Source organism: Varroa jacobsoni, unplaced genomic scaffold, assembly GCF_002532875.2.
Source record: "Varroa jacobsoni isolate VJ856 unplaced genomic scaffold, vjacob_1.0 scaffold_700, whole genome shotgun sequence".
Classification (NCBI taxonomy): domain Eukaryota; kingdom Metazoa; phylum Arthropoda; class Arachnida; order Mesostigmata; family Varroidae; genus Varroa; species Varroa jacobsoni.
Genome location: NW_019213602.1, coordinates 210,522 through 223,720, shown reverse-complemented (window position 1 = coordinate 223,720; position 13,199 = coordinate 210,522). Strand labels below are relative to the sequence as shown.

At 43.4% G+C, this 13,199-nt stretch overlaps 1 protein-coding gene across 18 annotated transcripts in view; it reads right to left on the bottom strand.

Annotated features, from left to right (window-relative positions):
* Nucleotides 1–275: 275 nt before the first annotated feature.
* LOC111262779 (uncharacterized) overlaps nucleotides 276–13,199 on the bottom strand; it is a 72,079-nt gene continuing 59,155 nt past the window's right edge. For 17 of the 18 annotated variants that reach the window (XM_022837306.2, XM_086969321.1, XM_022837311.2 and 14 more), the window contains 8 exons: nucleotides 10,659–10,788; nucleotides 9,750–9,949; nucleotides 9,177–9,311; nucleotides 8,831–8,869; nucleotides 7,841–8,212; nucleotides 6,490–6,715; nucleotides 5,571–5,793; nucleotides 276–5,152 (listed from right to left, as the gene is read on the bottom strand). In XM_022837306.2, coding sequence (XP_022693041.1) covers nucleotides 4,153–5,152; nucleotides 5,571–5,793; nucleotides 6,490–6,715; nucleotides 7,841–8,212; nucleotides 8,831–8,869; nucleotides 9,177–9,311; nucleotides 9,750–9,949; nucleotides 10,659–10,788 — 2,325 coding nt within the window. In that variant the 3' untranslated portion in view covers nucleotides 276–4,152. The remainder of the gene's footprint in view (nucleotides 5,153–5,570; nucleotides 5,794–6,489; nucleotides 6,716–7,840; nucleotides 8,213–8,830; nucleotides 8,870–9,176; nucleotides 9,312–9,749; nucleotides 9,950–10,658; nucleotides 10,789–13,199) is intronic. The other variant, XM_022837318.2, reaches the window with a different exon arrangement.

Here is a 13,199-nt window from a genome sequence, read left to right as displayed (position 1 = left end):
TAAATATTCTCGTTTTGTATATGTTTTTTTCTTTCTTTATTTCCTGTATAGTGTGCCAGGCGCGAAACTAGATCGTAGTAGATATTAGGGGACAGCATCGATTTGCTAACGTTCTGCTCCTCATGGTCTTTTAATTTAGACGATGTGGTGCCGGGTGTATAAACGAATCGCAAAAGCACGACGTTCCTACATGCATACATACACTTTTCCTCCTCTTTTTCCCGAATTCCAATAATGATATAAAGTATATAATAGTATAAATATAAACTTTGAGCTCGTGGTAATATTATATGTACACATTTTATTTACAGGGATAGAGAATAATAAACAATTGATCTGTTTGTAATTTACCAGCGCATCCCTTCTTATTTATTTACTTGTTTATTTTTTTATTTAATTTTATTTTCCCGGCTGCCGTCTCCTGTTGATGACGCCTCTGCGTTCGGTGTAGCTTCTAACTGTTTGGTTTTAATACGTCGCATAATTTTCTTCTTTCATTTGCGCGTTACCAAAACGATCTTCTGCGTCTACCTAAAACGTTGCCGCGTCCCCAATCGAGAAAGTACTCTGTACTCCTAGCTCTTCCAAAACAAACCATCCCATCTTTGTCGGGAACGTCTACTTTACCTTTGTATCAGTTTTGCTCGCACTTTGTCGCTGTTTTTCCTAGTTAATGACAGCGATACGCGCTCATGTCATGCGTTTTCCACATGTCCATTCCGTAGAATATTGTCTCACGACTTTTTGAAGAATCCTCTGAGCGATCCTTGTCGCCCGCTCGCCACCGTTATCAATATTTGCCAGCTAGATCGTGACGAGTACTGGTTTCGCGGCAAAAACCTGATACGATATATTCCCTAGATATCGATAACCCTTTATACTGCACTCTACGTATCGTCCCTGAAACAGCTTTCACGTATGCAACTGTCTACATTTACCTCACCGTTGGTCAGCCGTCCCTTTATGAGCAATGAAGTATGACATTTGCTGCTGCGGCTCTTACCACTCGCGCACTCACAAACATACACATAGACACACACTCAACTACACCTGTAAACGGACCGTTTTTCCGTCCGTTTGTTGCCAACAGTTTTTCTCCTTTTTTCCTTGCCTCATCAATTTACCAACACTCACTGATTTTGTCGTCTATTACTGAACTATCTAAATAATTGTTTTCACTCTCAGTTAGCAACGAGCGATGGTTTTTCATCATATAAGGCTGGCCACAGGACACCGTCTTGTGACCTTTTTACCTTCTGCGCCGACAACAGTACGTAAGACCAACTTCGTACTGCCCGGCTAGAGCTACAATCACTCAAACATCCAACCCCGGCCCGCCTGCCTTCGTACTGCTACTTTTCTTCGCCTTCAACTATATATATATAAGCCACCTGTATCACTCCTTTGTTTCTTCCGTACTCACTGAGCGATAACAATGAGCCTGAACTGTCTAACCGCCGGCTGCTTTGTTGTCCATAGATTTTTCTGGCCCGTTTCTTTCGTTTGTTCTACGTTTAGTCGAAAGAACACTTGAAATGTCTCCATCTCAGATCCCATAAGATAACATAATAACAATAATTACAGTAATAACCTCGAGCTGCAGCTGTTGATTAAAGCCGTTCGCACATTTTCTATTCTACAGTATCCAACTCCAGCCGAGCTGTGCGACCTAGCAAACCTATCTAGCCCGAACTAGGTCAATTTCAGATATACGCTTAGCAATATGTCATGTACATATCTCTCGTACTATTCGTAATGTTTGTGTCACTTTTTTCATGGAAGTTGTTTCATTTAATGGGACGCTGAGGCAGGGCCAGGCATACACAACTAGTCGTCATGAGCGCTACACCGAGCGTTCATGGCAGATTTCATTGCTTTTACTCATCATCATCATCGCAGATCAGCATCATTTCATACTCTCCCCTCTCTCTCTCTCTCTCTCTCTCTCTATATATATATATATATATATATATATATATATATGTATCTATCTTGATGGAATCTCCATAACATTTTTCACCTCAGCCATTTGATAGATTTTCTAGCCTGTGTGTTGTATATGTTATCTTTCGCTTGTTTCAATTTTGATTGTGAAATATAGTCTTGGCCCACTTTATTATATGTTGCAGGCGTATTGCACTTTGCCGTCTGCTTTCTGCCGAGCTCTGTCGGCTGGGTTTTTGCTAGTTTACTGGGCCATTCGAGCTACAGCATCTGATAATAACCGCTACGTTATTACTAAGTTAAGCGCAGAGGGCACGTTGTTGGCGAGACAAGCCAATCGTTGAGCAGGTGTAGGATAAGTATGTAATCTAGCCCAGTCGTTTACGTTCAACACTACAATCACTTGATTGGCTATATGTCGACCGCACGGTTACCCAATAAAATTTGGAAAGCGACGGGCTTGAGCGAATTACATATCTCTTACTGTGAACATAAATAGGGTGTAGTATCTTTGTTCTGTTGTTGAGTTCTGAAATGTTCTGAGAAAAAAAACTACTAAGTTGAAGTGAATGACATTATCATGAGGCAAATTATTTACATAAACCAAAAGTAACGTTCCAAAAAAATAAGTTTCTTGATTTTACATAATTTTATATTTTCCTTACGTTAGCTTGTTGAGCTCTTGCCTGTACGCTCACGTATCTGCCGACATTATCAATGGCCCGAAGGGGCTTAAGGCGAGCTTCAAGAGAGCAGGAAAAGTGGCGACTGCTATATTCCATTTCGGCAATGTAATAGCAAAATGAAAAACTAACATAAACGTATGTTTACGCCCACAGAATTACTACGTTGTGCCCTAAAAAGCAACACCTCCTATCGATTTGTGTATCTCCTCTAGATAATAGAATTCATATATGTATACACGGTAGATAACATGGAAACCTTCATCGGGCTTCCGTTGCACGTACAATAGACAATTTATTTTTCGTCCTTTCTGCGTTCTGACTTGCGCTAGAACTGACATTTGCCCGTTACCAATTACCTGTTTTGTAGTATCGCAGTATAGCACTACTGCGACGATTGAATAACTACGTAATAAACTATACTGGTGACGTTTTTCCCCATAGTTTCCTAGTTTTGGTAAATGAAAGCATTCTGTTCGATGTATGATCATTTCATCACGATGTTAACAGACCGCCGTGTGCGCGTATCGACGTCTGTATGACGGCCCGTGCTAGAGCTTCGCTACCGGCTCTGCCTGTGAGGACAACGATAGCGACAGACATTTAGTGCGAAAATGTCCACTCTTTCTATGAGAGGGAAAAGCGGATTGTACTGAAACTGGTGAAGTTGTTCTCTCCAATGTCAAGTAGTGTTACTTTTCATCAACCCCATGATTTCTCCTTCCGCGTTCAACGTTTGGGTTCGTAGTAGCTCAGCGGTTCGTGGACCGAGATCCATTAGGACCGTAAACTACGTGAAATGTAGGTAACAACCAGAACCCATTCTCCAAGGCGCGCAGTATACCTTAATAATTTCGTAATCGGCTTACTAATTTACGATAGAATTGTAGAAAAATAATTAAGTCATTACGGCTATGTATAAACAATCTAGTCGTTACGATTCGAATATAGGTCGACATGTCCGAGTGTCGCACATTGAAATGTCTAGCATGGCGGTGCATTCTTCGCTGTTAATTTCCTGCTGAAGACGATCGTCCTAGTGGTTAAATTTGCTACCAACTGTAGTACTGGCGTCTTGTAACTAAGTCAAAAAAAAGTTGGTAGAATAAAATAAAAAAAAAGAGCAAGTTTTCTTCTAATTCTTTGTGCTGATCCTACATTCCCCTGTTTGCGTATACCGTTCAGCCTAACCCCTACCATTCTCCCACAAATTCACCTGCTTCATCGTAATGAGCATCATCATTTCTGATGTTCGCCCTAACCCCCTGATCTTGCTCCTTCCCTCCCTTTCCTTCATCCCCCTCTCGTGTACTTCCTAATTACGCCCTCGTGTGTACATAGTCCCCATTCAGCTCTCGATTCTAGACCTGCTCTTCCATTTGCTCTAATTCCTGCCACTGTTCCGTGTCGTCTTTGGGATGTTTTTCAATTTTTTCACCATATCGTCTTCATTTCCATGGTCGTCTCCATCCATATCAGCATTGTTTTCACCAGCATCATCACCAGGCTTTCTCGTGCCTTCACGTCAGCCAACAACTAAATCCATACACTCGATGAGGCGGTGGCACAGCCGCGAATAATCCCCACTGTCTCCACTCAGCCGGCGCATTTTTAGCAGCATGTGGTCAAGCTCAAGCTCGACTTGGACAACCCCCTGGGGCTCGAACGCGATTAAACCTCGTTCTGAACGTGATAATACGAGATCGGCCGCCCGCTCCCCCAGCGCCCGTTGAATCTCTCCCAAACTTCCCTGCCTGCCCTGCTGTAGCGACAGCTGTATGCACAGCGAACCACTGGGCGTCTTCTGCAGCATATCAATTGGTGTGGCGCCGCCTATGTGCGCTGAGGCATGGCCACCCGCGGTATGGTCGTAGTCCATTATGTCTTCGTAGTCGTTTTCGGCACTGCCGCGCCTATAAACGGTCTGCGGTTCGAATAGATTGTCGTGTTCACAGATCGTCGGCAGGCCGCCTGCAGTAGCGGCGCCCCCCGACGTCGTCGGGGACGAGTCGTCAAGGGTCGTGCTATCTACCCATCGCGTTGGCGAGTAGAGCGCGCAGTCCTCGCCTTTCTCATCCGTGATGCTGATGTGCGGAATGTAACCAGAATTGCCCGGTGTGCCGAGCGGTGTCGAAAGTGGGGTTCCCAGTGGACCCCCGCCGCCGTTGCTGCTGTTGCTGCTACCAGAGGAGCCGCTTGTAGCAGTTGCTTGTACGGCAGCCGCCATTGCTCCGGCCGACATCGCGGCGGCGCTAGACGGAGGAGGCATCATCATGGGACTGAGATCGGTGACGACTAGCTGGGGGATACGGACAGGTGGTGAAGGGGTCGAAGAACGTGATGACGGATCGTCAATGTTGCTGAACTGCAGTTGCAGCCGTTGGAGCTGCGAAAGAACTGTCTGCTGAGAAGCCAGACGGGCCAGTTGTGGGGAGAGAGGCGCATGCCCCGATGGAGTGTGCACTGGCGAGGAGGCAATTGAAGGAGGCGAGCTCATCGACAGGTTCAGGGCCCCGGTTTGTAATCTATGAGCGATTAGCGGAAAGAGAAGTGGCGGAAGATGGCGAAGACAATATGAAAGCGTATGGAAGAAAAACACAATGCAAGGATAGGTTAATAGATGAATTAGAACGACTATTATACGAACTCTGTATAATATTTCCTACTCACTTGCTTTAAGGGCGCCATATATTATTTATTAGTTTATGCCTTCGCAATCCGACTTGCTATTCAAAACTATCCCTAAACATATAATGTCCCCGATAATTTGGTATATATATATATATATATATATATGGGTCGATTTATCGCTCAAACTTGAATGATTGGTGATAAAAAAAATTCGTTCAGTGGTTACTGACAAAAAAAAGAGATCATGGCAACAGTAGAATACACGTCGTTATATTTTTGTATACGACCAAGTGGGCTACTCAGTAGATTTACCTTTGCTGGTGTTGCGCTTGTTGTTGCATTTGTTGTACATGGATAGTATGCCTTCGCTGCACCTCAGCTCGTTCGCTATCGCTGAGTGTGGCCCCATGGTGCTTCTGCTGAAGCATCTGATGCTCCTGTTGCAACGCTTTCACCATGTGAGGTGTCGTGCCGCCAGGAGTCATTAGCGCTAACGGAGGCGGGCTCCCACCGCCTTCACTACACCGACGGGTAACTACGAATCATAGAGGTAACATCAATTTAAAAGCGTTACAAAACCTTATTCGGGAAGTTGGTGTCGGGTTATTACAACTCGGACGGTACTTATATAATTGGACAATTAAATCTATTGAAAAGATGCTCCAAAGGCAAGCAGAGTTGTTAACCACACTCATAGGGCAAGATGCGACCAAATTGGTATGCCCAAACAGCAATATTAAAGGGATACGTGTCCAGTGTCGGTAGTTTGTAATTACTATGAATGCATGTATAATATTGGAGACTGAACACCGAGAAGTGTCCTGAAATTGAAAAAAAAAATTGTTGTAATACCTACAAAACCATTTTCACAATGGTTTTTATAGGCATTGAAGCGCGCAGAGCCCTACCACATAGGCACTAGATCAGATCAGAGACACACGTAGAGGATCAGCTTTTGAAAAATAATCAATGAATGCTGAAGACCATGTAGCATGTCGCTATCATCGTTCATCTGTAGTTGAACATCGCCTACAATTCTCTTGGTCAAATCTTGACCTTCTCTTCTGAAGCGCACCCTTTCATTCGGCTGTAGGGTCCAATTCCACTGCGAGCCGATTCCGCTAGCCAAGTTCACGCGATAGACAGCGTCCTCAACGAGCAGTATCAATGTCGATCAATCGAATTACGTAACTGTGTATCTATGAAATATTGTGATCCGATATATACTCACGATGATGACTTTGCTGTTGTTTATCAAGCAGCGCAATGAGGCCACTACGACGTTGTCGTCCGCCGGACATCATCTGATTGCGAAACCAAGCCGAAGCTCCCGCACCACCCGCTGCTTCGGCCATGCCTGCTACGGCCGCAGCTTCCCGCTCCCGGGCGCGCAGTAAACGCCGTGGACTCAGCTCAACATCGTGTGAAGGACCGGCTTCATCGCGGTTTCGGCGAGGCTGTAGTTAAGCAGTCGCAATAGCGACAGGGGCGGGCGTGGGTAGTGGCGGTGGTGGCAATCACAACAGCAGCAGTAGAAGCACCAATTTCGACCACAAACACGCAGTGTCCGCAAAAACGGTCAGGTTGACAACGCAGAACAGACCCCAACAGCATACGAGGGAATTGGTCCGTGTTCGAAGCCAGCATTAACACAATGGTTGATGGGTATGATAAATGAAACAGCCGTCCGTCACCGGGGCGACCGCCACCGATGAGAGACGTGGATGAGAAAAGCATGAATAGATTTATGAAGTCCAACAACAACGCAGAAACAGGCCGCCGATAAATAGTGTCCGCCGCCAAAAGCAGTACAGGGTTTGAGGTAGAGGACACCATTAGGCATTGGTAACAGAAAGAAGATTAACATCAGCAGGAAGGAAAGGACAAGGAAGATAAAACAGAAGAAGGAAAAAGAAAGAAGTACAAAACCGTGGAAACATTTTTGTTAGAATTCTGTCCATGAATAATCATAATTCAGTACGCAGGTATGACTTGATAAATGGGCGGAAAGAAAGAGTATGCAGGTCAAAGTTGATACTTACTCAGATACCGCTGTGAGTAGCAAAGATCAACGATGTTAGGTAAATGAGAATAATTTCGAAAATCTGTAAGATCGAGCTATGCTTTAAAATTCTGTAGAAATTTCTATTACCGGTAATTTTGTCAAGCATTATAGGCATAGAGTAGATGTTACGTAGTATCTTCTATACACGCAAAATCACCTTCATTATCGAGATTATCTTTTAGATTTACGTTTTATGGATTATTCGATAGAACAGCACAACTATAGTTTTGTGGTTATTAAGCATTGTTTGGAATACTACGAATGTTTCCGTAATGCTGCTTACCAGTAAAAGCGATTGGAAATCTATTAAATTGCTGTTTGACACATCATTTCCTCGCACCCGCTTTTTTTCTCCCTAGTTCTATATATTCGCCTATATATAGGTTTATAAGCAGTCATACTGGAAAACATAGAAATTTTTCGCGACAATAAAAGACGAACATTGACAAAATGGCTATGGTATTCATGTTAAAACATTGATTGTAGCCGTGTCTGTAAATATCTTTCCAATACTCACAGATAGATCGCGTTGTTGTGGACTAAGTGTCCGGTACGGCGGCTGACTATATCCCCCGAGGGAGGGCCCCGCTTGAGTTTGCTGCTGCTGTTGCTGCTGCTGCTGCTGCTGAAGATGTGGGGGCTGTCCATAGTTTGTGTAGTTATAGTTGAAATAGTGGTCAAAGCGATTGTGATAGTGCACGCTGATATTAGCGCCCCCGTCCGATGCACGGCGGAAGATACCCTGCCCCGCCGCTGTCGAACCAAATGCGCCAGGTGGCTTCAGCAAATGCTGATCCTTAACACTGAAGTTCTGCGGAGACTCGTTCTGTACAAGGGGCAAATTGGCCGGCAGGTTCGTGTGGGGTAGCGCTGATATCGGCAATGGTACCTACCGAAGCCCCAGCGTTTACGATGACGACAACGATAACAGCAATCACGATGGCAATAATAACAAAAAACAGGACCGACAGATAAACGGAGAGAACCAATCGACACACAGACATCGATTGAATAAGTATCAATTAGAGATCCTCAAAGATATATGGCGACGTAACGATGGGGTAAAGCATAAGAAGGGTGACTCATCATAGAGGTAACGGTAACAACGAGAGTGAACGACGGATAGACGACCATTTAGACGCAGGCAAATTATTAAGGCGTTAATTTTCAATGGACCTAATGGACACCGATGCTGGTTAATAAACATCGAAATCTATATGAGGTAATGACACAATTTTACATATTTCAAAAACAATGCAATATAACAGGCAGAAACCTAAAACAAACCGTAAATCTGTTTCAACATGTAGCAATGCATTGGGCATTTTTAACGAAATTTCATTTAATTAATATTTCCTCAAGCAAATAACCAATTATTACATGTTCACCTTAGGAGAAACGATACGGCGCTTGAGAAACAGTACGATATACTGACGAATAGGCTTGGATTGGAAATCACTTCGTTAGTAACACAGAACGCAGAAATTAACATCGGGGCTACTCTTACCTTTCTCACGTACCATATATAATTCACTCGAGTTAGTGCCTTTGGGAGTAAAAAACAAGAAGCAAAAAAACATGTACACAGTTCGAACACGATCCGTATTCAAAAACGTATCCAAAAAATTAGATGGAAGGAAACGAGCTTTTGGCAACTTGATTGTAACTCTGCGAGGCAGGCAATGTTGCGCTCTATACTGCATCGTACGTCGTTAGGATGACACTGGCGGTGTCGACAGCTGGGCTGTATATTATGCAAATACAATACACGAAAATAATACGACAGGAAAATAGGACAAATTAAAACCAGGATGAGAAATCCATTTGACGTTGTTCGGATCGGTAAGGCTTACCCTGAGTATGGGAGGCGTTGGCCCCTGTCGGGCATCTTCTTCTGGTCCCACGGTGTGACGTCGGATCACCTGGTACATGTCCTTAGGCCCGTTCGACCCGTCCTCGTCTGTGTCCTGCTCCGAATTCTCACCAAACTGTGCGCGAAGTAGAGGAATTAGAAGGAACTTATTATAACCCATGGCTATGATACACACGTTCGGCGCAAATTCTTTTTAGGGCAGCTATGATCGAACAGTTTCGATCAAAATATCTTCCGAAAGCCAGCCATTCTGTAAAGGCGCCGTTGCCCTCAAGAAGGATAACTGTTAATAATAATAATAATTTTTATTGCGTTTGTTTTTTTACGCTTAAGAAACAAAATTAAAAGGAAGTTAACCGGCATGAGCTAATTTCGAATTTCAAAGTGCGTACACAAATATAAAAATTCTCATCTGAGTGGATAGATACTCCTGTAGTCCCGAAGCGACGAGCAGTAGACAACAAGTATCATTTGAATAAAACTGATAATACGTCCACACTTTCGTCACACAATTTCAGGCATGCTCAACTGAAATTGTTTTTATGCGGTTTACTTTTTCAAGCGACGACTCGCTGTGATTTAGGACATCCTTTGTCCAGTCCAATACCCGATCGTGAGGTCCAACTGGGGGCGGGCCTGCAAGACCTGGCGACGCGCTGGGGGTAGTTGAACCCAACGGGCTTGAATTCGAATTTGAGTTGGAGCCCGCACTGTCGTTACTGAGTGAAGGCGGCGAAATAGGGGGGCGCTCAACTGAAACGCAAATACGATTAAGTACATGATAATCGATAAGGATAATAATAATTACTAATAGTAGTAACTAACGATAATAATACGTTGCTCTCTGAGAAAGGGATGACCGAGTATCCAGTCCTGTTTCCTGTGCGCTAAGCGGCAACAGCAACCGGAAGTCTGCGCATCGTAACATTGAAACACAACAGAAAGTACGATTCTTAAGCACTCGTGTTCTTTACGTAAACTCCCTTGCCATTGCGAACTCAGACATGCTTACAAATACTAAATGACAAATTTAATTTAGAAAAGTGGCTAGTGAGTGCAAAAGGTAGTCAGCTTTCATATAACCCACAGGCAACGGGACGCCTTTGACGAAGTCAGCTTTACATACAGATCGCATAGAGACTGGCAAAACAACTTATATATATATATATATATAGAGCGTAGGCCAATCGAAAAGAGCATGCTAATGTAATACGAACGGAATCTATACAGAAATACGATGGTGGAAAATTTTAAATCGATCATCATGATAATCGCCGGACGTTGGGGGTTTTCGTGTTGAAACCGCAACGATCTTTTCCACAATTCGTCATTTGCCAGGGATACAAAGTTGGGCATTTAGACCTCCATTGACGCGACGCACTGCTCCCGGGACACACGAAGTCAACTAGCGACAGTATGTCATAGTTTTCAGCGTAACTACCCAAATTATACTACAACATACCAACTCCTGTGGTAATACTCGATTTTCTCTGGTGGGAGGCAACCACAGGAAGAAGGGTTTGCATTGGTTCCATGCGGAGCTTTTCTTTGAGCAGGTGGAAGATTGCCGCGTAGTTATCAAAGCGATTTTCCTGGTAACGCAAAAGAACAAAAAAAGAAATATTCTATTTGTCATCATTGTTATTGTTATCTCTACTGATATTGCAATTTTTGGGATTGTGCCACCGTTGAGAAATCATGCCACGATTAATAACATCAAAGCGTCGACCTGTAAATGTAGGCGTCTCGCCATCGAGCATTGATCTAACGTTGGCACTTGTGATTTATTGTGTTGGCACTATGTGTTTCGAGGTAGAACCCTTCCGAATTTTTCGAGAAGGACGTCCAAGTAACTCTATATCACACAAAAACCAGGCATAGTTAGTCAAAGTAGAATGTTCCGACTTTCACGTCTGGAGTTTCACGCCATCAGACGACGGAGTATGCCTACGTCCGGATTCGAATCTAGACGGTTACCTGTCCATAGGTTCAATAGCAAACACGTTACCATTGCACTATGGCGAGAACTTATTTATTTGAAACAATGAAAGACTTCCTCTTAGATCCGATTATCGAATCCAATCGCCTCATCCAATTGAAATATGCTCGCTGCAAACATCAAACAAAAAGCAATAGCCAAAGAAGCGACTCCCTTTCCAAAGCTTTGATTTTGCTGGGCGCCCTAATCCCGTCCTAAGTCTCTTGGCCCAAAACTTTAGTTTACTACGTTTCACTCGCTTTTATATTCTCGTATAACAACAGCATGATGAACATGTACTGAAAATGAAGAGGACCAGGGAACGCTAAATAAAACCAGTATCCGCCATACGAACCCAGCGTCACATAGTTCCTCCGTTAGAGCTCTGCTCTTTAGGATTCTACTTTGTCTCAACGCAACGGGGGCTGTTCAGTTCGAGTCTAATTTCTCAACTGTCAGATCTTCGCGTCAAGTGAAAGACGGTACAAGACGAGAGTTGTGCTGCCGTGAGCCATTAAAGCCCAAGCTAGATTCGGCCAGTTTTAAAACACTGGACATTGGACAATAGGCAAATAACAGAAAAATTCCTACTGGCATAGAAGATTGTTCTTTACGTGGCGATGAGACCTGAGTGCCTCCCAATGGTCTCATAAGAGCTGTTTTTGCTACTGATGAATAACTTCATCAGTAGCAAAAACAGCTCTTAAAAGTTCATTTTTGTGGGAATAGTTATCTAATACCACTTTTATCGGCACCCTGATCGCCAGCCACATTAATTGTATACCCTGTGTGAACTCCCACTCATACCATTGCCACAGATAGTAGGTTACATCCCTTAATTCAGTCTCGTTGCTTTTCGTTGAGCATCACCTGCTAACAACTAGGATGTTATAACATTATACCATATGTAAATCTCGAGATTTTCCGAGCTGGCGTAAGCGAAGGCCTCAACCTTAGAGCGGTCCTAGCCTCATAGCCCGATCCACTGCACTCAACCACTTCTGTTTTCCTAAGCTAGCGACCTGGGAAACGCCCAGCAGGCCTAAGCTAGTCGTTGAGTAACGATAACAGGCCCAGTTGGGAGGGGTCGTTGAACAACTTTATAAATATTACAGTCTTATTCGAGTATTTATTACGTCCGAAAGATTAATATTTATTGCCATACAGCAAAATGTCGTAAACTATGAACAAGTTCATAATAAGTCTCTCCGGATATCATTAGATGATGTAGAACATGGCCATGCAGTCAGTCCTGACTAGGCTATTGCATCGGTCCGATTTAAGTATAGGTCATACACCATTTATGACGGCATATTAGATCTGCTGGATCTCTATATGACCAGATATTTTAATCATTCGTCAATATACCCTACATGTTTTTCAAAAGGGTGTTATGTTAGTCAACCCGTTATCAAACGTTCCGACATATGCAATATATGGATGGCACTTTTGTCACAACTGCCTAGCAAAGGTAGCCAGATATGAATTCCATCTTTTAGACTTTTGATATTTTCGACAAGTTGCACTTCTAGGATCTATGGTTGAAAATCTGTCGCTGTAGCATTTGATGTTTTATAAAAATATCTGGTACGCCAACGGTGTAAGGTCTTCACCGAGAAAAAAGTTATTACTTCAACATGCGAGCCAACGAACAGTTTGTGATGTGTATGTCCGTCGAAATAATAACATCAATCAATAAGTTCCTCGAACGCAAGTCTTATTTTGTCTCACAAGTTAACGGCTGGAAGTTCGGAACTGATTCACATGTAAATTTAAAATGAACTTTGCAGAAGCCGCCACGGAATCTCTAAGTTTATTAGTTGTGGCCCTCTGACGAGTGCGTCCTCTTTCATAACAGGTTAACCTATATTTCTATGTCCGATAAATATCTACGGATAGAGATCTATGTGAACAATAAATAAGAACCCATCGCTGTTATTGGCGGCCTGCGTTATATATAAAACAACATCGCATGCGCTGCCCTAATCCGGTCGGTATTTATCTAATAAAAGTGGAAATTGAAAA